Source organism: Thunnus thynnus, chromosome 8, assembly GCF_963924715.1.
Source record: "Thunnus thynnus chromosome 8, fThuThy2.1, whole genome shotgun sequence".
Classification (NCBI taxonomy): domain Eukaryota; kingdom Metazoa; phylum Chordata; class Actinopteri; order Scombriformes; family Scombridae; genus Thunnus; species Thunnus thynnus.
The window spans coordinates 20,926,404-20,949,977 of record NC_089524.1 but is presented as its reverse complement, the minus strand read 5'-3'; the positions used below and the strand labels follow the sequence as shown (position 1 = coordinate 20,949,977).

Sequence of the window (23,574 nt, the reverse complement as noted above, 5' to 3'; positions counted from 1 at the left end):
ATAATGATTCTGTCTATCTGCATGGAGCTGTGTCAGCACAGCAGAACAGACCTCATGTCTGCTATCTGTCTGTCTGTCTGTCTGCCTGTCTGTCTGTCTGTCTGGACATTTATCTGACTCTCTGCCTGTCTTTCTGTCTGCAATTTGACTGTCTTCCTTTTCTGCAATGTGACCCAGACAGCAAATTAGCAGCAAGTGTGGAGACAAGCAGTCACTGGCTCCTGAGAGCAAACCCTGCTCATCAGACACATCTTCATTCAAGAATACTGGATCCCTGCCAGGATAACTGGAAATAATGTGCAATTTTCCCTGACCTTCTTTTATTGCCTTTCATCTGGAATTTGATCTTTACATTGTTTAGAAGAACCAGTGGGTGATTTCACATCCCAGTACTAACTAGCCTATATGCAGCAGATAACAGCTAAACTTTGTGGACATCGAGTGACAGTTAACCTCGGTCCTGTAAAACATACATTTAACATTTCTATGGTTACCAGCCAGGATGATTGCTGTTGTGCTACTGTTAAACAGTTTTATTTCCTCGTTCACATAATTGTTTCTTCTCTCACCTAGAGCAGCAATCTACAGCTTGTTTTGCTTGTTAATAACCAGAGAGGAGACATAAATAAACATTTAGTCAATAGTGACATCATAATTATGCTTTTCATGCCACAGTGCAGGTACTTGGCTTTGTGTTCCATACAGAGGCATACAGAGGTAAACTGCAGTGTTGTGCGGTGACCCTTTCTGAAACTAATAAATCCGTTGCTCAATGTTGAAACCACTTGTTGCACTTGCTCAGTCATTATTAGTCTACCTGTTTAACAAAAATGCTTTTAATTCCACCGCCTTATTCATTTATCCTTTTTTAAGTACAAAGGAAAAAGGATATTTTATTTTCCTTGCTGATCATCGTTACACAATAATTTAAGCTGCAACAGATCCTGCTTATCCTACTAAGCAGAAAACACTGAGTGACCAGAAAAATAGAGTCACCTGTAGAATGTAATGTAATGCAACACAACAGCTCTGGACTAAATACTACATTATTTATTATTCTACTTGTTGTTTGTGTGTGTTGACTCAATATGGTTGATGTTGCATGACTGTAATATATTCAAAGGTGTTTCTAGTAATCTATCCACCTCATTTACATATATGCAAGAGCACCGGTTACGTAGTGTACATACAGTACATAAAAGAGTTACATTAAAATATACACCCACCTACACAAAACACACTGGCATACAATCTTTGAGTGTGCAAAATAACACATTCACCTCCTCTCGCCCACTCAATAAATGCAACTTCTACACAAAAAGTGACACACACACACACACACACCTATGCACAGCCTCCAAGTACACCAGCAGCAATCCAACCAAAAAAAACAAAACATACCAAATACAGTCTCTCTTACCTGCTTGTGCATCTCAATGTTAAGACCATAGGACATCTCATAGTACTGTAGAGACAAACACAAGTGACAGAGTTTCGTTAGCATTTTATTCACAGCACACATTAACATTCATTATTACACAATATCTCCCATTGAACAGCTGTTGCTCAGCGTCGGTGCATATGCTGCTGTTTGTCAGCCTGGTTTAATGAAAGAAAGAAAAGAAAGAGTGAGAAGATGGGAAGGAAAGAGCATGTGTGTATATAGTACAAGTGAGGGTGTGTGTGTGTGTCTGTGTGTCTCTGTATAATGAGGTATTTATGTCTTGGTGTGAGTAATGTGCGATCACTGTCTCAGCATGTGTGTTTGTGTTTGTGCTTGTGTGTGTGTGTGTGTGTGTGTGTGTAAGCATGACTTTGGATGTTTGTTTGCTGCTTGTTGTTTTGCTGCCCTCTGTGTTTGTGTTTCTACGAACACCTATGTATAGAGGCCAGAATAATGAGCCTGACTCTGTGACTGCTTGTTAAGAACACTGTGCACCATGTGTCTGAACAGTGCATGTCTGCGTGTTTTTGTGATGAGTTTTGCTTGGTGTGTGTCCATAATGAAGGATACGTAAAGACACTATTTACAACTGGGATTAACATGTGATCTGTATCTGAATATGTTGTCTGGACAAAGAAAAACACATGTTGATTCAAAGTGTAATATAAATGCACGCAGAAAAGATTGCAAACGAAATGCTATTGAATAGGTCAGACCACATTCCTTCCTAGCATGACTCCGATGTAAGAGATGCTGGACAAAATTCACAGTCCTCAACCTGTGCAACAATGTATTCCAAAATTCAGCCAAAGCTAATATGAGGCTTTATGTGCCTGAGTAAAATCAAGTGAGTATTTTTACAAAGTTAGTCTTTTTACAGCCTGAGTTGAGCCAAGAATTGATCTCTTAACAGCCAGTATGAACAAAAGTGATGATTACAGTGACCAATAGATCTGTCACAACTGTGTCCACTTTCCAAAGTAAACTTCACTTCACTTCTATTTTCTCAGGCTTATGATTCATTATTGTGTATTCGTTTGTAAGCATGTGTGTGTGTGTGTGTGTGTTGCATGTGTGTGGGATGGTTGTGTGGTTTGTCAGTGTCTTTTGGAGGGTGGGTGGTTGTCAGTCTTGCATGCATTTTCTTTACCATAACTTGTGATCACTTGTTGCTGTATGCACTGTAAATTAAAGCGTACTGAGTTTACCTGTAATGAAATATGCTATATAAATAAAACTGCCTTGCCGTAAAAAAAAACTATTTCATTGTACATGTAGGCAAGTGAGTATTTATTAACATAGACTTGAAAGTTACCCTTTAATAAAAAATTCATCCAAGAAGTTGAAAAGTCACGTAACTCTGCCACTTCCTGCTGTCTCAAGCAAACCGGCTGAAAACCTAAAGACAGCTGCTTTCTCTGCAAAGGCCCTAAAACCACAACGCTTCCCTTGAACTGGACGCACCATTTTATCCAACTACAGACTGCACATTTATAGCAGGTGTAAAAGGGTCATAAGCAATGTCATGCTCCTATCTGAATGTGCATGTGTATTTTGTGAGTCTCTGAATGCCAAGTTATATGAGCCATCAGCACAACAAACATACCTGTGTTTGTGTGTGTGTGTGCTCACTAAATACCTTCTGCTACCATCTCTGCATGTGTGCGTGTGCTTGCTAAATGTGCCGTTCTCACTCCTCTGTGTGTGTTTCCGTGCGTGTGTGTGTGTGTGTACATCGGTAATGTGCTGTAATGGTGTTGGTGGCGAGTGGCATACAGACAGCGAGGATCCGTCATGGTGACAAAGGCAGCCTCTGCCGCCGGATGAGCAACGCTCTGACTGATGAGAGCGAGACACGACTCTCTCTTCCTCTCTGTATTTTCTTGCTCATTTTCACTCTATTGCTCTCTTCCTTCTCTACATTTATTCCCTACCTCATTCAGTCCCTCCCTCCCTCTCACTCCTATCTCTATCTTTCAGAGGCTGTCAGTCCGTCTTTTCTCTCTCTCCTCCTTCTCTCTCTAGTTATTCTCCTCCTTCTCTTTCTAGCTGTCAGATGTTCTTTCACTCTCCATTTCAGTCTATCTCTCTATTCCCTGTCTCATTTTACTCACTTGCTATCTTTGTCTGTCTGTACCTATCTAAATTCAAATTCGCTTTACTGCCATGAACGTTATTACAGCATGACAAAGGCACGTTGTGCAATTTTACACTAAGTATATAATTTAGAATGTAAAAAAGATAATAAATGGTTTGCTCATTACTATGATATTTAGACTGTGCAACATTAAAAACACTACACTATGCAACCACATGACTGTACTAAATAGTATACTATAATGAAAGAAAAACATCATTTTGCAGACAAATCATTAATAAAAAACAAAAGAATGCATATGATAAGATGAAATTTAGTTTAATAGTGCAATGTAGTGTAATGTAATGTAATGTAATGTAATGAAATGGGGACAACTGTATAAGAAAATAGATACAATAAAAATCAAAAAGAGGATACAGATTTTGAGGAAGCTCAGCAGGTTTTCCCTCAGGTTGTGACCTGCTCTAACATATTTTTCTGCTCTAATGAAAATGTCAGTTTTTCCCCAAATAAATGTTAAATTTTGTTTCGGTACAAAAGTGAGTGGAATTCTTGGTGTTTCTTAGTACATGGAGTGTTATTCGGTAGAGAACTTCCTACAAGACAAGAGACAGAATTGGTCATTTGGTCAAATGTCTATAGGGTTGCACCAATATGATACCCTGAATCAGTATCAGCAACGATATATATATAAGTGTTGGATATCGACCATAACGTAACCAATCCACATTTAATAGTTTCTTTGTTAATGTAATTTTAAAACGTTGTGTTTCTGCTATCAGTTACTTCCATACAACCACGCTAACTCAGTTTTTAGCTGCAGAGCTAACCCTGGCTTCATGTTAGCTTACATGAAAATGATTCCAGTGACTTCCACACAACGAGGGATACAGATATTGATTGGGGGAAAAAAAGAGTTATTGCTACTGTGTATCGGTAGATACCCTGAGTGTCAACCTCTTGACTTTGACATTGACTTTTGACATTGTACATTGATAAAGAACTTCAGTATAAAGTCAAGAGGTTGTCATATGTAGCACACCAAGCTAGTGAAGGTCTGTAAACAGAACCGCGTTCCCCTGCATGTGCAGTGACATCTGTCGTACATGGAACTATTCTCCTGAGACGGAAAATGTCATCACTGTTATTACTCTTTGGAGTCATGTCTAAACAAACTACTGTGCCTAAACTCTTCAAGACAAAGAAACAAATCACCCAGGACAACGGTGTGGCTCACTAATTTTAATAGTTTTTGGACAACAACGGAGGTCTACGGCACAGAAGAATACAATATATAAAGCTTTGGATACAAGCACAATGCTTGTAAGTAGGATCGATTCCTTGTTGGTTTGGCTCTGCACATGAGATTTTTTGACAATTAGAAAAAAACAGAAAATCAGCAACCATACCCTTTAACCATAGTGGTGACAGACATACAACAAGTCATTTTTGTGACAGAATAACTCGCCTTGTGAATATGACCTTCAGATCAGACAAAATTCATATGGGTCGTTATGGAAAGCAATGACATACTAAACATTTTGTTATTTCTTTTGGAGGATGCCTTCGTCTTTACAGACTGCACTGTAGCAGGAAGTGCTGCTGTCTCAGACATGACAGGGCATATATCTATCTACTGTATCTATCTATCTAGCCATCTTTGCACTGTTTTGCCTCTGTTGTCATCCTCTTTCTTTGTCACCTTCTTCCCCTGGTGAATTCTCTCTCACACTCTCCTGTCAGCACCTTTTCTGTCTTTCTTGCCAATTATCCTATCTTTCACTTTTTTTCAAACCTCCTTTCCTTCTCTCCTCTCCCCATTACTCTCTCTCTCTCTTTTATCTGCCCTTGTTTTTCATTTTCGTCTCTGTCCTTTACACCCAGTCTCCTCTGCTCTCTCATTCTTTTTCCTTTTAGTCATTTCTATCAATCATCATTCTCCTTTATGTTCTCTCTCTATTTCATGCTCCCTATCTATTGCCATTTTCTACTTCACTCCCTCGCTTTATATATTTTTTTTCTCTCTCGTCCTTGTGGAGTACTATATCTATATCTTCTCCATTCTCCACCCCCCCCCCGTGTTGAGCTGCTGTGTATTTAGCTCTTTTTTTATGTCTCTCATGGACAGACGGGCACAAAAATGGGTTTTCATGTACACAAAAACATACGCAATCATTCTTGGAATCTCTTTCACATGTAAAAATGCTCACACACACACACACACACACACACACACACACACACACACACACACACACACACACACACACACACACACACACACACACACACACACACACACACACACACTTCACACAAGTATGCACACACTCACCTGAAAACACACACGTACATTAAAGCACACACACACACACAAACATACTTGAGCTAGCTCTTTGTGTTTCCATGTCTGCCTCTCCTCCAGCCCTCTCAACATGAAAGACATGTGACATCCCTCTTTGTTCTCTCTCCTTCTCTCTCTCCATCTCTCATCAGCCTCTCTCTTCACCTCTCCATCATTACACCTCTCCTCACCCCTCCCCATCTTTTCAACTCAATTCCTGTCTGTCTCTCCTTATTAATTCTCCCCCCATCTCTTCCATCAGTCTCTCCACCTCTGTCATTCACTCCCTCCTCTTTCATTCTCTCCTCTCCAGCATCCTCTTTTCATTTAGTATCTCACTTTTTCCCCCCACTACACTAACAGCTAAGAGTGCTCCAACCAGGGCCCTACTATTTGAATACAACCTTGCAAGTAACAACACAGCTCACTTCAGCTGCCGGCCTCAGGAAAAGCTTTCCACTCTGGACTAAAATGAAGCAGCTGACTGTATATAACAAGCACGACATTATGGAAAGGAATGTAATAAAAGATATGATGGGAATGCTTCTCTGTTATGTCAGAGGGGAAAGCAAGCAGGTTTGGGTTAGCAGCTGTAAAAGTTAAGGAGCCTTGATCCAGGAGTGCGTGTGAGAATCAGTGGACTGAAAAGAAAAGTGTTTCGGTTCAGTTCTGTCAAGTTTCATTGAGCCTGTTTAATTAAAAATGTCATTCATGTGAGTGCATTCAACAGTCATTAAAGAAGGAAGTTTTTCTCCAGCTAAGTATCTTTCAGGTTCTCAAAAATCCAAGGCAAAAGGCAAGTGAAAAGCTACAATTAATGTTACATTGACTTCTTAAGATACAGCGCATGCTACATAACTGCAATGTCCCTGGTTTGACTCCGCCTGGGGACCCTTGTTGCATGTCATACCTCTCTCTGTCATCTCTCTCTCTCCCCTTTGTTTCCTGTCTACTTCTCCACTATCAGCTGTCGATTAAAGGCAAAAATGCCCCCCCCCCCAAAAACATATTTTAAGATATATTTATTTACATTCATTTACTTATATATTTATTAAGGTATTGAAATAACTTGAGTATCTTAATTTCAGTGTGTGGCAGCTACAGATGAAAACACCAGCAACAATAATAAAATGCTTCTTACACATTAACACAAAAATAATTAAAATCCATTGATAAAATATACTTAATAATATAACTCTAAAAGTAGCCACTCTGCATATTGAGTATTTGAAACTTTAAGTACATTTTTTCTGACAATATTATATTATATATTATGTTTTTCTGGTTTTCTATTATTTTAATACCGTTATGATGTCAGATATTTATGTTTAACATGGTCACAGTTCCAAAACTTGTCATTGAAATTCATGTATGTAGAAATGCCCCCTGCAATTTCTACCAATGCTTGCCCATAAACGGCCGTCTGTTCCGTATCCTTGGTTGCTAAGGTTGCTGCTTAAGTTGTGTTAAGGTTTTTTCATGCGTTGTTTGCGCTGTCCACTCTCATATTTCGGATCAACTTTCAGCTCGAACATGATGTGCACACACAGATGTATTTGAGAAGTTGACATTTCGAGTAAAGAACAAGAAAAAGAAGTGAAATCCTACTACTACAGTTTGCTGCATGGTTTGTTTATGTGGCCTCCACAGCCGGCCGATGTCTGCCAAGGGGCAGCTGGCCAATCAGAACAGAGTGGGTTCCTCGGGAGGGGGGCCTTAAGAGACAGGAGCTAAAACTGGCTGTTTCAGACAGAGGCTGAACTGAGGGGCTGCATAAAGAGCCAGTATAAAATAAATAATGGAGTTTTTTGAGCTTTAAATCATGTAAAGATATTCCAGTATATCCCCAGATTAAGAATATAGAACTTGAAATGTGCATAATATGTCCCCTTTCAGTAAAGTAAAGGGTCTGAATACTTTTTCCCACACTGCCAGCCAGTCAGAATTGGAAAAGACATGAACACAGAATGTGCGAATTACCTTTTTCCTTTTAAGCTTAAGATCTGTGGCGAAATTAAAGCTATGCATTTCATCCACTTGAAACATACAATTACCAGAAGGTTATTCTCTCTGTTATGTGGTAATGGCCCTCATTGTACTGCCACCAGAGAGCTGAACCTTTTGCTGATAACAATAAATATTAGATTGTGATAGTTTATTGGTCTCTGTAGGATCATTTCCTCTGTGCTCACTTCCCTGCAGTAAGGTTTCACAGAACAGTGTCACCTTCAGGAGCGCTCACAACAATTTAGAAGGTCGCTCATTTGCCAGGACTTAAGGCTGAGTCATTCAGTCTAAAGAGGAACGGTGGTTCTCATACAGAGAGCAGCGTTAAACCAAAAGGTGACAAGAAGCAGAGACGTGATTGAATAATCTGGACAAGAGCCACAAACGACTGAGTCAGTGTCAATATCACTCAGTTACAGTGTTATATAAGTGGCTAGAAATGTGAACCATACAAACATTTAATTTCCACAATTAATAGGACCAGTCAGGGTTTCCTTTAAATAGGCAGAAAGGAGAAGACTAAGTGACTGAAATGTACTAATAGTTGTCCTGTGGGTGTAGGCTAGACAGCAGTGAAGTGACTATTGTACTATTTGTGCAGTCTGCACAGCACTCTGGTGACAACGCTCTATGGGAGTCTGGTCTGGACTGTAGAGCAGAAACAACTGTGCTTTGTAGTCTGTGAATGTGTAACTGTAGTATTGTAACAGTTAGCAATATTGTTCCCTGCTTGTAAAACACAATTTTTTGTCTTGTTTATCTTAAAGACACCAACATGTTCAAATATAGTCCACAGGCCTAAATATGAATACATAATAGGCTAAACTGTAATATTGTCTTGTGTGTGTCATCCAGTAGTGACAGCTGTACTATGAGTGTGGTCTTGACTGCAGTATAGCAATAACTGCCCTGTGTGTACAACTGAAATTGCAGTGCTACAGTATGTGTGTTTTTTTCTGTTGTAGTCAGTTTTTTAATAGGTTCATCCTTTCTTAACTGCACCCCCCCCCACCCCCGCCCCCACCACCACCCATTGCCTTCTGCCTTATATAATCCCTCTGTTGTGTCACTGCGTTTTCATTCTGCAATGTACTGTAAGATCTCTTGTCTATGTGGATTTTGTGTATGTGTGTGCAGCAGATTTAAAGGCGCATGTGGGTGATGTGTGTGTGTGTGTGTGTGTGTGTGTGTGTGTGTGTGTGTGTGTGTGTGTGTGTGCTGAAGACTAAGCCTGGCAGAGGGGCACGAAGCCAACTGGCTGACGTTGCTTACCAAGAACACCCAACACTGCCCACCCAGAGAGCAGAGAAAAAAAAACGTGTGTGTATACTGTATCGGTGTGTTTGGCTACATTTTTTGTCAACTAAAATGTGAAATAAAAATGCATGTCAATGCCAAGTAAAAATGTGTTCTTGGATACCTGAACAGACTATATATTTGCATTCATACATGACCATACGTGTACATATACAGTATGTATATCGATGACAACAGCCAGGGGGATATTTACTAAGGATTTGCAGCCCTTTTTACGGTGCTTAACAGTCAAATTGTGTTTGTCCTTATTTACTAAAGGACCACAATGGGATTTTGTGCAAAAAAATGGAAAAAAAGTGGTTCCTGTTTGGAGGCGCAAAATATGTGAGGAAGCAATGGAAATTTATATACACAGCCGCAGCACCTGATTTATAACTGCTGAATGACCACTGTGGCAGAGGAAACTGCGTCTGAAATTAAGCGTCTGGGAAAAGCATCTGCAGCGCTGTTCATCAGACACACATGGAGGGTGAGATACTACAGCCAGATTGAAACAGTGAGTGAGAGCCACAGACTGGTTGACAGTTTTTCACATCTGTCTTAAAACAATAATCAGGTGGCCAAATGAACACTGAAATAGGTTTTCCTCGCCATAATCATTCGTCCTGTTCATACTGGCCATTAAAAGATCCCTTCATAATGCACTTTCAATGTAAGTGATGGGGGCCCAAAGGTGGAAAATATCCACTTGATATGACTAACTCAGACTGCTGAAGTCCAATGTAAGTTTTAGATAAACTTTCAAATGCATTTTTGCACAAAATGACTGTGGCTTTTGGCCCCCATCATTCATGCATTTGAAGGGGATCTTTTAATGGTCAGTATGAACAGAAGGAATGATTACAGCAGTGTTCATTTGGGCACCTGATTGTTTTTTAAGACAGACTTGAAAAATTGTGAACCTATCGATCCATTATGAAGTTACCTTTGGGTTTCCTGCAGTTATATTATTTTTTATCCGTTTACAGAAATCATCTAATGAAAGGAAATGTTTTAGCAAAAGTAAATCAGTCACTAATCTTTTCGTTAAAGCTGACAACATCAGACTATCTAATATTTTCTCACAAACAGCCTTCATCGTGCAGAATGCACACCTGCGGTTCTAAAATTGTCTTCTCTTGTAATAATGTCCATTACTTACACGACATGCACAACATGTGTCAAAACAGCTTGGCATCAGATCTTATTTAGGGACACTTTATATAAATCAGATGAACTGCAAATGGGCCCATTTACATCTGTAGTCTTAGTAAATACCCAGATACATTTTAAAAATGCTGAGATGTAAACCTTTTCTCCTTGACAGTAATTTGCAACAGTGTGAAGTGTTTACTGTGTTCAAAGTTTTGACAACTGATATTACAAACTATTCCAGAGCTCTGGAAAGGACTTTAAAGAGAAATTTTACTTGGGTTATAGTTGTTTATATACTTCTTTTTGCAGTAGCCTAATATCAGCATTGGCACAAATAAGTAGTCCACAATGTTTAGAATAAATCTAAGTATCATGATGTAGACACTGGAGTAAATTTCTCCATATAAATGACGTTCTACCAAAAGTCTATGATGAAGAGATAATTATGCTCTTTAAACATCATGTAATATTAAAATGACCATATATTTATAATAGTAAATGTGGGTTGAGTTGTGCACCTTTTAAAACTTTGGAAGACTTATATGTACAATATTTGCAACTCTATTTGAAAGAGAGAAAAGCTCATAATTGAGGGGAATCAAATCTCTGCAGCTTTAAATTCATTTCAATTTCCAGTTTAAGCCTGATCCATTTTTGCCAGCTGTTTGGCTTGTTATGTTAGTTCAGCAGGATACTTTAGATAAATGAGGTTGCAGTATAATTCTTGTTTATCTGATCGCACTGTAACGTTCCACTCTTCTGAACATAGCCCATATCTAACGTCTATCTGCCACTAATAACATACACACTGTACTGTCATCATCAGGGCAAGACAGACAAAAAGCATTCCTGCACTTCTCTCAACGAGCTGCTCTCTCTCTCCCTCTCTTTCTGTTTCTTGCTTCTCTCACTCTCGTGTTTCCCTCCTCTTTCCACTCTTCCATTCTTCAGGGAGTGTTTGCTCTTTCGTTCCCCCCTCCTTCCCTCCACCCCCATGGTGTTGAGAAAGTGTCAGACGACGATGCCAGACTCTCTCTCTTCTATGCATTTTGCAAAGAACACTGGCAGACTTTAAAACGAGCTTTAGGAAGTGGGTCTAATCCAAGGTGATTTATGTAAATGGGACATTCAGTGTGTGTGTGTGTGTGTGTGTGTACGTGTGTGTGCCACTATCATCATGCATGTGTGGCTTTACAGCGTGTTTGTATTCACACAGTATGTTTGTGTGTGTGTGTGCTGCTTACATGTGTGTGAATGCAGCTTGGGTTTACTCCTGCATGTATTATTTGTGTGTGTTTTGTGTGTGTGTGTGTGTGTAAAAACCTTAACAAAAGCATTGTTCATCGCTGTCTCTCGGGTGAGCTTGTCTCTTTCATCTGCCCGCCCACACTCACACACACACACACACACACACACACACACACACACACACACACACACACACACACACACACACACACACACACACACACCACCGATGTTAAAACATTTATTAGCACACTGTGCTAACCCACATCAGAGGTTAGGTTAGCAGGCTCTGACTTCTCCATTGTGTCCTGTCAGCGGGTGACGACTAAATCAGTCACGGCAGACATTCAGCCTCACTGCAGCTTCTCTTGCAGCCAGTTTCATCAGAGGGAAAGCCAACACAACAACTGGATACAACTGACCTTGAATTTGAGGGGCTTCATATCTATAAACACACATGTATGGGTCCATCTTTATGGAAACTCCTGTCCTGCTTGTTTTCTGCAGCTCCAGACAGTTCAGACAGGTTTAAGACTCTTAAAACAGACTCAATCCTTCCCTACATCTGGCCCCGCTTAAATCCCCTGGCCAACTCCTACTATCGGATGGCAGAGCAACGTTTAGCTTAGTGAGAAGCAATCTCAAATCAAATTCTGCCCTCTTCCTTCCTGATATCTTCCATCAGTCTTATTTATTTTCTTTCTCCCCTTCTTGGTATTTCTCTTCATCTCCTCTGCCTATCCACCCCCTCCTCCATCTCCTTTGCTCTATAATACTCATACACAAAAATGCACCTTTTTTCTCTTTATGTTTCTCCTCCCTTTCTTTCCTCCCTCTTTGACAATGTCGTTCTGTTTTTTTTTTTTTACTTTTTTCTGCTCTCTTTGCCAATGCCCTTGTGCCCTCTCTCTCTCTCATATTTCTTTCATCTCTGTCTGTTTTGCTCGCACTCCTTTTCTTTTTCCATCTCTCTCTTCACTTCCCTTATTACTTCTTTTCTCTCTCTTCATTTTTTTTTATCTCTTCTTCCTTTCTCTAACCCCCCCTCCTCCTCCTCTCTCCCTTCCCTCTTTCTCAAGCAGTCTGTGACTGTAATGTTGCTGAAGAGAACACAGTGTGTCATCCTGAATCAGACAGATGAGCTGGGAGTGGAGTAAGAGGCTGAGAGCACTGCATTAATCCACACACACACACACACACACACACACACACACACACACACAGAGTCCATCTATGCCTGAGGGGCTGTACTGAACGAATGACACACACGCACACACACCGCAAAATACACACATGCTCACAATGTTCCAACAAATGACCACATGGCAGGCAGGAGACAAAACAATGAGACCACGATATAATCCCGATAAGGGCTTCAAGATTCAACATTCCCACAAAATAAACATAAAAATTGTCCACATTTTTAAGGAACTTGTTGTGTAATATTGAAATCAATCCCTTGTCAGTATTAATATATATATATTAAACAATTATATTTGAGAATTTTTGCTACTATAGTTAATTTATCTAGACTATTGACGTATTTCTTTAAGAAAGAGAAGAAAATGAGATTTTTTTTTTATGTTAAATCATAATATTAATGTGTTAGACTACCAATTTAGATTTGTATGCTGTTGGTACAATGACAACACCTTCTGCATGAGGCTCAAAGTAAAAAGTCTTTCAGGAAGGGGAAGTTATTAAGACAATTACTATGAACAGCAGGAAGCTTAACGTTATAGAGTCTGGTGGCTTAGCTCGGGTTAGTCTTCAAACCAAGGTTAGTCTGGTAGTCTTAACACTTTTTTTGATCAGATTTACACAGCGAACTGGTATGTGAATACCTCCAGGTGCTTATTACAGGTTGTGCAAACATCCAATATAAATAATAAGAGTAAACAAGCCTTTTACAATGGCATTTTTGTCCACTAGTGCTGTCACTTTTTCAAAAAAATCTAGTTTGAGCGAATAAGTAACAAGTATCATTCAGTAATTTAAACACACCTCACGTAATCCTACAATACATTATAAAATGGATTTTGTTCATTTTATTTGCACAGTTTTGTGTCCTCACTTGAAAGACAAGCAAACAGGTCACACCTCTGAATCACAGCCACGGATGTACGACAGAGCCTCCATCTCTGATTTGTTCAGCAATTTGAGGGGTAAACTAAATCTGATTATCAGACTACTAACAGGTGACTTAAGGTTTATTTCTGTGGTAATGCTTCTGTCTAGCAGCTGCATTTTTAAATGAAAGAAAACAGCCTTACCTTTATTAAAGTTTGGTGTTATGATTCGTCATTCACTGCTTTATAGTTTATACAGCAGCGACATTTAGATTTTGAATTTTGGTCAGATCCTTAAAAATTAGATATTTAATTTTTTTCCCCATGTTTGAACAGTAGTTCAAATTTTCAATAAAAATCATCTCACAGCACACAAATGCATCCATAACCAAAACAAAAAGATATAAATTTAATATCACATCTTTCATCTCTCCGTTTTTTTCTATTGTGAAATTTGATGCAACAATATTTTGTCTCTTGCCAACAGCATAGCCATTCATTAACACCGGACCCCTGCAGAGCCTCTATATCTCACTGTAACACACACACACACACAAACAAAGCAATGGAGAGGCCACCTAATGTGATTCCCTACTGCGAGCTGTCACCCTCCAGTAGACGTGTCTTCTTTATACTTTATATTAAAGGGGGCTGGGCAGTCCAATCCTCTGTAAGAGTTTTGTCTTGTGTTTGACAGTAGGAATGAGAAGAAGGCTGCAGAACAGTCTAGACACTGGAAAAAAAGAGGTTTCTGAAGAGATTTGATCCTAAAAAAAGAAAAAAAGCTGAAAAGCAATTGAACTATAACATACAGTTCACTGATTTTAAACCCGTCAGTCATTAGACGTTTCTACATTTTAGGCCACTACATGTATGCAGTAAGGGAAAGAAGAGAGAAATTGATAAGAATGTCTGTTTGGATTAAAATAGTGACTTTGCAGGGCTTTATGATGCAAGACAACTGTTTTATCTCCCCTTCTTTCACATTCCAGCGAGCCTCGTGCTTGTGTGTCTGCTCTTTGCGAGATTCAACCTCAAGCCAGCAAGGGTGAACGCAGCTCTCCAGACAGGAGTCTTGCTTGCACTTTGTGTACGCATGTGACCGACACGTCTACGCCCCCCTGATTAGCCAGGGCTACAATGCAACCTTATTTAAAAATACACAGTGGAATTCCAGGAGAGCGGTGAAATCTGAGAACCATGAATTATAAATACAACAGCCGGAGAAAAGCAAAACACCCACAGACACTCAGTGTGTGTGACTTGATGTTTGTGGGTGTGTGTTTGCAGCTACCACTGAAGTTGCACGTTGCCAGTGTCTCTCTACATATACAAAGAGATGAGCCAGTCAGCTAGAGCAGCCAGCATAAAACATATACTCCATCCAAAAAGCTACAGAGAGTGGGTCTGCCAAACATACAAATACATTACAGTATATCCAAACCTGGCTGCGCCGTTTTACCGCAGCTACACTCCACAGACAGAAGCAATTTGAAAGGGTTATGGCATCATCATCTCTCCAAGCGTGAAGTGTAAAACTTAACCACTGCCAGCTATAGAATTTAAGTAGTAAATGTGAGGAAAAACAAACTTCCCGACTTTGAAAAGTTTCATGCCATAAGGAGGTAAAACTAACACCTTCTTTTAAAACTTGGTGGCTGGTGTATAAGAGCTTTTCAGCAAATACAGTCTTGTTGCAATTATTGGCATATACTTTCACTTTTAGCATGTTAGAGTCGCATCCTCTCAAATGGCAAAATGTATTGCATACATTTTCAAAAAGTACTATTATCTCATTTAATGATTTCCAGCAGTCTGGAGACCATAAATATGGGGAAAAAAATGTAAGTGTGAAAACTGTATTTCCCAGACACTTAATAGAAAACTGAATAAAAGTATAAACATGTAAATAAAATAAATACTACAAACAGTTTGTTTTAAATTGATATTTTAAAAAGTTTTTGCATTTCTGGAATCATCTGTACTGCAACTATCTTGACATTTCTTGTCTTGGTGGTTCAGTTCCACTTTGAAACAGTTCACATTTCCTGCAGATACACTGGTTTATTCAGGATATATACAAGAATAATTAATGGCAAGCACATTATCATGTGAAAGGCTACCCAAACAAAAACAACTCAAACTTTCTCAACAGAAAATCCAAAGATGAAGATGTCATAGTGTTGAAGATGCTGTTTGATTGTGATATGATCACTAAAGATCACTATGTGAAAACACCTGCATGATGACTGCAGTTTACCAAGGTAAAAAAAATCAAAGATTGCCACCTTACAGAGAAAAGCACATTTTCTCATTTGTCATGTCGTCTTGAGTGTTAAAATGTTTAAGTTCATGAAAAATGCCATATACGTCAGCCCTAGTATCACCCTGTATAACCATCTCCCTACTTTCCAACCCCTCACTCTTGTATTTAAAGAGCTTAAAACTGATGAATAGTAAAGGCAGGAGCAGTGCAGCGTAGTGAGCAGAGCCCCAGCCTGTGGAAACAGGCCTCAGTGTGGATGACAGGCCTAACGAGCTAAATATAGCCTTCTGGGTTATCTCCTCTGTGGGCGCAGCGAGTCCGTTGTTGCTTCACATTATTTACGTGTCTGTGCGTGCCCCCTCTCTCTCTCTTTCTATCTCTCTTTCTTTCATTTCACGCCCTCCCCCCCACCACCACCACCACCACACACACACACACACACACACACACACACACACACATCACTATCTCTTTCTCCTGCGCTCTGTGTTGCATATTCTCTTTTCTCTCTCTTTCTCTCTCTCCATTTCATCCCTTCACAGCATCTTTTTTTTTTTTTTTCACCCGCCATCTCTCCTCTCTGCAATTCTGTCCCCTGGTATCTCTCTTTCTCATTTCTTCTCTCTCATTCCTTTTCAGCATTTTTTTTTCTCTCTCTCACTCTCTTTCCCCTTTCTCTCTGTATCTCTCTCCTGCCTCTATCACTCTCTCCCTCTCCTCTTTTATTCTCTTTATCTCTGCCTCCCTTTGTATCTTCCCTCCCTCCCTCAGCAGCTCCCTGTTTTTTTTTCTGTCTGACACTCTCTGAGCCCTTTTTCTCTAAAGCTATCTTTCCCTTTGAGCCTCTCTTTCTCTCCCCTCCCTCTCATTTTCTCTCCCTCCCTCTCATTTCTGAACCATCCCTATGAAGTAGCATAGCACTGTGTTAGCCATCCACAACACCACAGTGAGTCCTGGTTCAAATAATATAGCCTGGAGTGCTGACCATGTGCCATGCTAACCTATATAGATATGTCATCTGCAGCCCTCTGACCTCCTGCTCTGCAGCCCCGTCAATGCCGTAGGGACCTGTTGAGGCCTAGTGTTAAACATATAGCAGAGGATACTCTTGTGCCCCCCCTACTTAGTTCACCAATGGTGCAACGGTCACAAAGGCCGTGACATTTAATATGTGCAAAGTTCGATCAAATGCCATCCTATGGCCCTGTCTTTGGAGAGACAGAGAGCTGCATCCATGCTGGCACGCCACCACTCCTATTGTATAAAACAGGGGGGCGAGGATTTGCGATGTTGAAGGTGGATGTTTGTCTGGGCGGTTTGTTCGACACAGCAATTCTGTGAAACCACAGCTAAAATGGGGAGTGCCTGAGATTAGGGAAGTGGGTGTTTTTGAAAAGTGTGTGGTTTTCAGAGGTTTTTCTTTGTGTGTGTTCTGCACTGTGTGATATTTATGTGCACATGTATCTTCTTGTATTTCTCCCCCTCCCTTTGAGAAACAGTTTGAGTTGTAGAACAGTGAGGATATTTTTATGAAATGAGGTTAGTCTGGCAAGTTCTTATGTTTTTAAAGGACCAGTTGAGGGTTTGTGTTTGGGTAGTTTAGGATACTTAACAAAACCTCAACAAGTTTTTGGCTGTGCACTTGAATGAATCTGTTGTTATTCAGTATGTGATTTATGTCAAGTTGTATCGTGTTTATGCAACTGCCAGAAAATGTAATAATTTCAAAATGTCATAAAAAGGTCCATGTATTGAGTTGAGAATGAAACAAATCCAGAAAATATGACAAACTGAATAAGGAGATTATGTCGTAACTCAAGCATAAGAATACAGAATAACTATTAATTTTAAAGCAGGAGTATGTAACTTGTGATGAACAGCAGCCACTGATAATTACTGGGAAATGGCACAGTTAGAAAAGATACATAAAATCAAAAAAAAAAAACTGGCTTAATGATATCAGTTATATTAATATAATCACCAAACATTTGGCAATATCTACCAAACATTTTCTAACATTAGCCTCTGGTCATACCAGACCAAGAATTGAGTTTTATTGCTTATGAATTCGGCTTTTCATTCACAAGAGAAAATATATGCAGTCTCTCTTTAACTGCTATTATTCATCAGAATAACTACTACAATCTTAGACAGTCCTATCATTAGCATCAGTTATTATTAAATACACAATATTCTATAGCAATATCCGACAATTTGTTTCATTACATGTATTCTATTTGGAGAAATACTGTTGTGACATTTTGACAGGATTTGATACTGTTTGGCATTTACATTATAAGCTATTGCAGGAATTAAAATAATGTTAAGTGCTTAGGAATCAATATGTTTAATGGAAGGTCTTTGTAAGGAAAGGAGGACAAGGATCTATATGTGTGAAAGTGTAGAATAAAAGAATGTGTTTTTGCTGTATCCACTGTGTGTGTGTGTGTGTGTGTGTGTGTGTGTGTGTGTGTGTGTGTGTGTGTTTATCTTCTGCCTGTCTGTCGGTGCACTTCTATATCTATTTGTCTGTCTGCCATTTACCCCGTCTGCCTGCTTGCTTTTCTCACACACTCAGTCTATTTGTCGGTCTATCTGCCTGTCTGCTTCTCTCTCTCTGTCTCTCTCTCTCATTTTCTGTCTATCCATCTTTGTGTCTATCTAGCTTACGGCCCTGATCCTGCCTGCTCTCCCAGGTTTATGAAATGCGAGCAGCTTAGCAGATGGTGCATATCGTATTCTGGTCGGCTCTGTGTGGGTTTTGTACCACAGACGAGGGCTTACGATACATGTGAGCCTTTAGTCGCACAAACACACCGACACAGAGGGAGCTCAGGCTGTTAGCGCATGAGAGAGAAAAAAAAAAAAACAGAGAGGGGAAGAAGAGACAAAGAAAGAAACTGAGCAAGATAGAGGGTGTGATGGTTTGGAGGAAAAATGGGGAGAGATATGGAAAAGAGAAAAGAGAGAAAAGTACATTTTGGAGAGAGGCGTGAGAGAGCAAAAGAAATAGTGCACGAGAAACACAGAGAAAGAAAAACTAAAGTTAAGGTTTCTGTAACTACATTGTGGAAATTTAAAACTGTGTTCTACTATTACACAACATATAACATGTTTTTCAAAGTAATTAATTACCAGATATTAGAAATATGCATCTTGTCAAGGCATTAGACGTCAGATTTTACTATTTCAATATGATTTGAATGTGTAAACTGTTTATTAGTTTTGAAAATGTATAATGGGTTTATTGCTTTATTATTTTTGTTACGTAAACAAGCTATTAATGTAAATGAAATGAGAATATAAATTGATACAGAGAGGAGACTGAAAGACAGAAAAAGTGTGAAGGAAAAAAAAAAGAAAACAGTGAAGCAGGCAGACAAACAGAGAATTAACTCCTGAATGACATAAACACTAAACAACATCGGTCCATCTAATCAAAGCACAGATACAACTCTCCTGATTATAATTCCTATATAGGAACCCATCAGACTCTTCTCAGAGTTTCTGAGTGGCCAAGTCAGACTGACAAATCACTGTTGAGCTCTGGTAAAGGTCTGATTGGACTCACCATGATGTAGTGCCTCTGCATCTCAGTCTTCTCACTGGCCAGCTTCTCACACTCCAGCTTCAGGCTGCACAAGGACGAAAAAAGGACACACACACACACACACACACACATACACAGATTAAATGGTTTGTTTGCATCCACTGAAATAAATTATAATATTCACAGGACTTAGGTATTACAGAGGTCAAACACAGTTTAAGGCCGTGTAAGGATACGAAAAAACTATTTCTAGCCATACGGTCCGGCTACCTATTACTGCTAAAAGGGACACAGAAAAATATCACCTTCAGCAACAGCCAGTAGGGTGTGTCTTTCACACTATTGCAATTCATCACACTGGCTGTACAGTACAGTGTGTGTGAGCGAGTCCGGTTGTGTACATCTGATGTTTTGGTGGGAGGCTCTCTGTAGCATTTTTAGTTGATCTTGCGTAAGTTCTGGGTTTGGTTATTTTCAAATGCATAATCACTGATGATGACGTGTGATCTTGCCTGCACATAGTTTTGTTCTGGACTGTCTGAACTGTTTAGGTGTTGGGATGGAAAAGTCTTTCCGCTTTTACTATTTTTATCTGACCAATATTCAGACAAGCTGATGCTGAGCTTGATATTGACTAACAGATATGGCAGATAGTTTTTTATAATGAGAAGATATAGTGTCATCCTGGTGGTTGGCTGCAATGTGTGGACTGTAATGGCACTAATCATGTAGCCATTAATGGTGCACATGAAAGATATTTGTAGCTGTTTGCATCTTTGTGTTTATGTCGCTGAGATCCATTAGTCCAAAGCCTTGTAGTACAGTAATGTTGTTGTATCACAGCAGGCTGTTCAGCCTGCCCACTGAGGTGTGAGCAACAGACTGTATGTTTTAACCTATGATGGTTTATCTCTCTCAGCCAAGGTCACTTCTGATCAGCCATATGATAGTGTGACCATTAGTGACCTCCAGTTGTAAAATATAAAGAAGACCTGCGTGCTACAGTATTACATTCAGTTTGATTTTAAGTATAATATCCACGACTCCAGTTATACTGTACAAAAATGTGATGAGAAGATAAAATATATTTGTTTTACTTTTTAACATCAAAAGGAGAAACTGGAAATACACTGCACTGAACATACATCTAATGTATTCTAAGTTATATGGTGCATATAGGTAAAAGACAATATGCCTTAATGATTTCCCTAATTAAATGTATATGTCTTACAAAGGAGGCAAAATATACAGTAGATTTAGGAAAAGTTGATGCCTTACAGAAGTATTTCAATCTTTGAGATGGTCGGTCTCTAATATTTTGCACATTCAGTATAGTAACAGACTTTAAAGGATGGCACTTGCGAGCTGTCATATTATCTTTATTTGTTTATGTATTCAACAATTCAACACCCACATCCACTGAACTAAATTATGAGTTGTGTCTATAATTATTACATTTAGCGTAGAGAATACATAAAAAGTGTGTAAAAGTATAATTCTTCATAACATTCATACCAAGTCTTCATTTTTAGAAAGAATGGTGATCACTGACAGTGTCTATACCTGATGGAGATATGTATATGTGTATGCGTTCAAAATGCTTATACATGTCCATATGTGTGCGTATATGACTTCTGAGTATAAGGTTTACTGTGTGTGTACCTGTGATACTGCGCCTGGAGGAACTGGAATTCCTCCTTGATACGGTCCAGAGTTTCCAGGACTGTGAACTTGAAAGACTGGCCAGGCTGCAAGGGGACCTTCACAGGAAAAAGAGAGAGAGAGAGAGTGTGAGGGAGAGAAAGCAAGGATGAAAAACGTGTGAGCGTCTGAGGTGCATGTTTGTGTGTGTGTGTGTGTGTATGTGCAAGTTCAAGAAAAGGATTGTGTGCATTTATGGCATACTGTATATGTGTATGTGCATGTACTCCTGCATGCCCTATACCTTTTAGTGTGTGCTTGTGTGTGGGTATGAACATGTGGATGTGTGTGTGTGTCAGAGAGCGAGGCGAGAGGAGAAAAAAGCCAAGATGAAAGTGAGAGGGAAGGTCACTTCCCCTTCCCACACATCATAAAGCCTTGTCCTCTCTGTCTCTGTTCTCCTCCTCCTCTAATGACTCTGCCTCCTTCCCACCACTGCCCCCATCCTTTCTTCCTCTCCCTCTCCCTCTCTTCCACATTAGCATCCTCTCCACTCTGCCAGGTTGCTAATGTATTCCAGCCTACAAAGAGCTGAGAAGGGAGGAAACGTCAAATGAATAACTTATAGGGAATCACGGCACCGTCTCTCACCTGCTAAAAGCTAAAGAAGGCCCAACAAAATAAGCACCTCCCAGGGGTCCACCCCCCACCACCACCAGCACCAGCCCTCCATGTCTGTCTAAAGCGCTTTCGACAGCCGCCCTCCTCCACCATAGTCGTCATGAGGTTTGAGAAACAAGGGCACTGTGGATGCTTTTTGATGCTGTAGTTGTTTATGTTTGGGAATGGGGTTTAGTTTGTAGTCAGGGAAATCTAGAGTAAGCAGAAGTGGTTGTGGGGTTTTTTGACATTGTGGATTGTCAGAGGAGATTTTCATGTAAAAAGATACCATCTTTTTTGCATTTTCTCTTTCTTTCTCCCAATACGGATTGGCTACAGTAAGTATTGATGCAGTGTGGGACCCTATTGGGACACTGTTGAGGAGGGCGCAGACTGCCAGGTGTCTCTACCACTCCTTTTCAATCACATCGCATCACCTGCCAATGAGCAGTCTCACCATGAACACTGAGGTTCACGCCATCCCGCCTAGATCCCACTTCCCTCTGCACAAGCTCCCTGACTGTGAGTTGACGGCACACAGACAAGGACACCGGCATCCCTGCCTACAAACACTGCCCACTGTGTTTGACGGGGTGCCCAGCCCAGCTGGAAGCACCACAGCTGGGGACTGAACACAAACCCCTATAGGGGTTTGTAGATATTGAATTTACTGTAATGTTAATAAAAGTAAAAGCAAAAGAGCAAATTCACAAATTGAAGACGCTATTGTAAAACTGTGTTTGGCATTTTTGCTTGAAATTTGCTTAATATTACTGTGCTTCTCTAAATTAAGTTCCCTTTTACTTAAACTTAGCACCAACAAACAGTAAAGATGCAAAGTAGGACTGCAACTAATGATTATTTTCATTATTGATTATTTTCTCGATTAATTGATTAGTTGTTTGGGTCTATAAAATGTCAGAAAATGGTGCAAAACATTGATCACTGTTTCCTAAAGCCCAAGGTGACATCCTCAAATGTCTTCTTTTGTCTCGACCACCAGTCCACAACCCAAAAATATTCAGTTTACTGTCATAGAGGACTAAAGAAACCTGAAAATATTCACATTTGAGAAGCTTGAAACAGAGAATTTTTACTTTTTTTCTTTTAAAAATTACCCAAACGATAAATCGATTATTGAAATAGTTGGAAATCATTGCAGCTCTAATGCTAAGTACACCTTTGATATGACTTCTAGGATCTAATTTGCTCAAATAAGGAAGGATGTGTTGACTGGAACTGATGCACTCAAGGATTTTACTATCATTATCCTTGTACATTAAATCACAAATTATATAGACTATGTCTCTTTACTTAGTAATTTAACTACCCAAGCCAACAATGAATCCACCCATCCGCCCATTTGTTCATCTGTTCACTTTTCCATCCATCCATCTACTCATCCATCCATCCAAACTGAGCGGTACAATGCAGTCGCTGCTTGTGCAGCTGGGTGGCTATCGGCCCGCAGCTACGGCTAAAAGATTGGCGGTTTCAGTGGCGGGGCTTCATTAGTCTAGACAAGCACAATTCAATTAGATTTCAATTAGTCCGACGGTGGAGGTCAGAGACGCGGTGGGTTCCCCAGTAATTAATCCGCAGAGCCGAGCTGAGCTGAGCTAAACTGAGCTGAGGCAGGCATTGTGGGGACATCTAGATGGCTGGATGGGCACAACAAACACACAAACCCTCTGGGGGTGTGTGTGTGGGAGGGGTGGGGGGCGGGATGGATGGGGGGGAGGTTGGGGGGGGTGTCTGCCAACAGACCCCCACTGACCTTGATTCACACCACACAC

At 40.0% G+C, this 23,574-nt stretch overlaps 1 protein-coding gene across 6 annotated transcripts in view; it reads right to left on the bottom strand.

Annotated features, from left to right (window-relative positions):
- The window catches only part of tle2b (TLE family member 2, transcriptional corepressor b), an 87,773-nt gene that overhangs the window by 47,553 nt on the left and 16,646 nt on the right, over positions 1–23,574 (bottom strand). For all 6 annotated transcript variants that reach the window (XM_067597097.1, XM_067597098.1, XM_067597093.1 and 3 more), the window contains 3 exons: positions 21,140–21,237; positions 19,499–19,562; positions 1,421–1,465 (listed from right to left, as the gene is read on the bottom strand). In XM_067597097.1, coding sequence (XP_067453198.1) covers positions 1,421–1,465; positions 19,499–19,562; positions 21,140–21,237 — 207 coding nt within the window. The remainder of the gene's footprint in view (positions 1–1,420; positions 1,466–19,498; positions 19,563–21,139; positions 21,238–23,574) is intronic.